This window comes from Lepus europaeus, chromosome 19 (assembly GCF_033115175.1).
Source record: "Lepus europaeus isolate LE1 chromosome 19, mLepTim1.pri, whole genome shotgun sequence".
In the NCBI taxonomy this organism is placed as follows: Eukaryota; Metazoa; Chordata; class Mammalia; order Lagomorpha; family Leporidae; genus Lepus; species Lepus europaeus.
In genome coordinates this window covers 2,038,825-2,042,535 of record NC_084845.1, presented here as the reverse complement: position 1 = coordinate 2,042,535, position 3,711 = coordinate 2,038,825, and the positions used below count along the sequence as shown (strand labels likewise).

The following is a 3,711-nucleotide window of genomic DNA, read 5'->3' as shown; positions in this document are numbered from 1 at the left end:
CTAGCCCTGACTGTCGTGGACATCTGGGGAGTGAATCAGTAGATGAAAGATGTCTGTCTGTCTCTCTCCTCCCTGCCCCACCCCCTCTCCCTCGCTTTCAAATAAATAAATGAATCTTTAAAAATAGTACAGAAAACTCCTTGAGTCCTGGGAAATTTTGAGAAAAACAAAAGATAACCAACCTAGAAAGATCAAAAGTTTATTTCCTCACAAAAGTGAGAAAATAACAAATATTCCTTACATTAAGAAGTATCTTCTCACGATTACTGTGTTTAGTAGTCATAAGGATTAAAAACTTTACTGGGATATATTTCTCCTCTACTTCACAGATAAGGATACCAAAGTTTGAATGTGTTGCCTAAGATTCTAAACTTGGGGAATAAAAGTATAAGTTCTCTGCTTCCAGATTTGCAATTTGCTCAATTGCTTCCCATTATCCCTCCTGACAATAGTTAACCAACAGCAAATCTATGTCATCTCCATTGGAACCCAACCACATACAGTCCACCCAACTTAATCTTTGCACTTCTGCATGGACCAGGGTCTTTTTTTGTAAGATTTATTTATTTATTTATTTATTTATTTATTTATTTGAAAGTCAGAGTTACACAGAGAGAGAAAGAGAAGTAGAGAGAAAGAGGTCTTCCATCCACTTGTTCACTCCCCAGTTAGCCACAATGCCGGAGCTACGCTGATCTGAAGCCAGGAGCCAGGAGCTTCTTCTGGGTCTCCCACATGGGTGCAGGGGCCCAAGGACTTGGGCCATCTTCTACTGCTTTCCCAGGCCATGGCAGAGAGCTGGGTTGGAAGTGGAGCAGCTGGAACTCGAACCGACGCCCATATGGGATGCCGGCACTGCAGGCAGCAGCTTTACCCACTAAGTCACAGCGCCGACCCTAGGAGCAGGGTCTTTACAAACCTCTTTTCTTCTTCTCTTAGATGGAATTGGCCAACATGTCCAGTGGCCCTGATGTTATCCTCCTGGGTTTGTCTGCCAGGCAAGGTGTAAGGGGTGGCCTGTTCATTCTCTTCCTGGCTCTCTACCTGCTGGCCCTCCTGGAGAACACGCTCATCATCTACCTCATCTGCAGCCACAGAGAGCTCCACAAGCCCATGTACTTCTTCCTGGGCAACCTCAGCGGCCTGGAGATGTGCTACGTGTCGGTGACCATGCCCAGCCTGCTGGCGGGGCTGTGGACTGGACCCTACCATGTGCCCTTCACAGCCTGCATGACTCAGCTCTTCTTCTTCATCTCTCTCATTGGTACCAAGTGCACCCTCCTGGCCTCCATGGCCTATGACCGCTACGTGGCCATCTGCCACCCACTGCACTACCCACTGCTCATGCGGCCCCAGGTCTGCCTCGGCTTGGCCGTGACTTCTTGGCTTGGTGGACTGGTGGTCTCAGTGGTCAAGACCACATGCATTGCCAGCCTGTCTTACTGTGGACCCAATATCCTCAATCACTTCTTCTGTGATGTCTCTCCTCTTCTCAACCTGTCCTGCACCCCTGTGGCCCTCACAGAGCTGGTGGACTTCGTCTCTGCCATTGTCATCTTCTGGGGGCCATTACTCGTTGCTCTGGTCTCCTATGTGGCCATAGGAAGGGCCCTGCTCCACATGCCACCAGCCGCTGCCCACTGCAAAGCCTTCTCCACCTGTGCCTCCCATCTGGTAGTGATGGGCGTCTTCTATTCAGTGGTCCTCTTCTTGTATTCCCGTCCCAGCCGCACGGCATCCACGGACCTCAACAAGATGCTGTCAGTCATCTACACAGTGGCCACGCCCATGTGCAGTCCCATCGTCTACTGCCTGCGCAACAGGGAGGTCCACGTAGTGCTGCAGAAGACCCGCCACCCTCGCTGAGCTCTGCTGAGAACTGACTCCCTCTCACTCCTGGTTCGAAAATTTTCATCACCTGAAACACATACCTAAATTTTAAAGGCAAATAGGAAACTGGAGGGGGGCTGATGCTGTGGTGTAGCAGGTAAAGCCACCGCCTGCAGTGCTGGCCTCCCATATGGGTGCTGTTTCGGGTCCCAGTTGCTCCACTTCCAACCCATCCCTCTGCCATGGCCTGGGAAAGCAGTGGAGATGGCCAAAGTCCTTGGGCCCCTGCACCCATGTGGGAGACCCAGAGGAGGCTCCTGGGTCCTGGCTTCTGATTGGCGCAGCTCCAGCCATTGTGGCCAACTGGGGAGTGAACCAGCGGATGGAAGATCTCTCTCTATCTCTCCTTCTCTCTCTGTGTAATTCTGACTTTCAAATAAATAAATAAATCTTAAAAAAAAAAAAAGAAAAGAAACTGGAGGAACATGGCTTTTTGTTTTTGTTTTGTTTTTGACAGGCAGAGTGGATAGTGAGAGAGAGAGAGAGACAGAGAGAAAGGTCTTCCTTTTTGCTGTTGGTTCACCCTCCAATGGCCGCTGCGGCCGGTGCATTGTGCTGATCCGAAGCCAGGAGCCAGGTGCTTCTCCTGGTCTCCCATGTGGGTGCAGGGCCCAAGGACCTGGGCCATCCTCCACTGCCTTCCCGGGCCATAGCAGAGAGCTGGCCTGGAAGAGGGGCAACCGGGATAGAATCCGGCACCCCAACCGGGACTAGAACCTGGTGTGCTGGCGCCGCAAGGCGGAGGATTAGCCTGTTAAGCCACGGCACCGGCCGGAACATGGCTTTTAAAAAATGGAAATATTCCAAAATGAAAATGGTCATGACCAGAAAGGCTATTGCCAAGGAAATATAACTGGTTGATCAGCTACAAAGGATTGGCAACATCTGTTAATCCAGGAAATTAAAAATCGAAAACAGCAGTCTATTAGTTACACAATAAAACTATTGTATTCATAGATGTGTATGTATATAATTATATGGTGCATAACTTACATATATATAATACTTGTTGCAAAATTGAGAAATTTGGAATAGGCAATGTTTTGGGGAAATTATTGGAAATAATTCAAGTGGCCACAAACAGGAGACCATTTAAATGTTACATACATACTGTGCAATAATATGCCTCCATGAAAGAGGTTAGATTAGACCTGTGGTTACTGACATGAGAGATGTCCTAGCCAGGTTGTTGGGTTAAAAATAAAAGAAGCGATTATATGAGTATGTTAACATTTTGTAAACTTGTGATGAAATAATAATTATTAAAATGTTATTCTGTTAATATACACCCAGAAAAGAATCTGAGAGTGGGTATATCAACTATTATCAGCAGGAATTTTTGGGTATGGAGTCACAGGGGCTCATACTCTACTTTACATATTGAATATTTTGTATTAAGATTGTGTCACTTTTACTAGGGTGCTTAAAAAGTGTCATGGAAAATGCAATTAATTAATTAACTTGGTAAAAAATTTGAAACGTGTGCTTTTTTTATAATGTTCATTTCCATGAACTTTTTGAAGACTCTTAATATGTATAGATTTCAAGAAATTTTTCACTAAAACTAACTCATCTTTTAATTATATTTCCATTAACTTTTAAGATACTGTTATCAACAATAGGAGTCACTGTGCACTTACTCCCCATGCAGGAGCTCTGTCCTTAATGTGTTGTACTATGTGAATTAATGGTAAAAAAAAATGCCCTTGTATAACAAAATAAATAAACATAAAAGAAAACAAATTAATGGAGTTACCTTCAATGGAATGACTTGTTCAGACTGAAATACTTTTAACTTTTATTAAAATTATGTCAATGATA

General features: G+C 45.2%; 1 protein-coding gene across 1 annotated transcript; it reads left to right on the top strand.

Moving 5' to 3' along the window:
• The first annotated feature begins 939 nt into the window (after window positions 1-939).
• Window positions 940-1,866, top strand: LOC133748654 (olfactory receptor 6Z7-like). Its single transcript, XM_062177586.1, has one exon. The coding sequence runs from the start codon at window positions 940-942 to the stop codon at window positions 1,864-1,866; it is 927 nt and encodes a 308-aa protein (XP_062033570.1).
• Window positions 1,867-3,711: the final 1,845 nt, after the last annotated feature.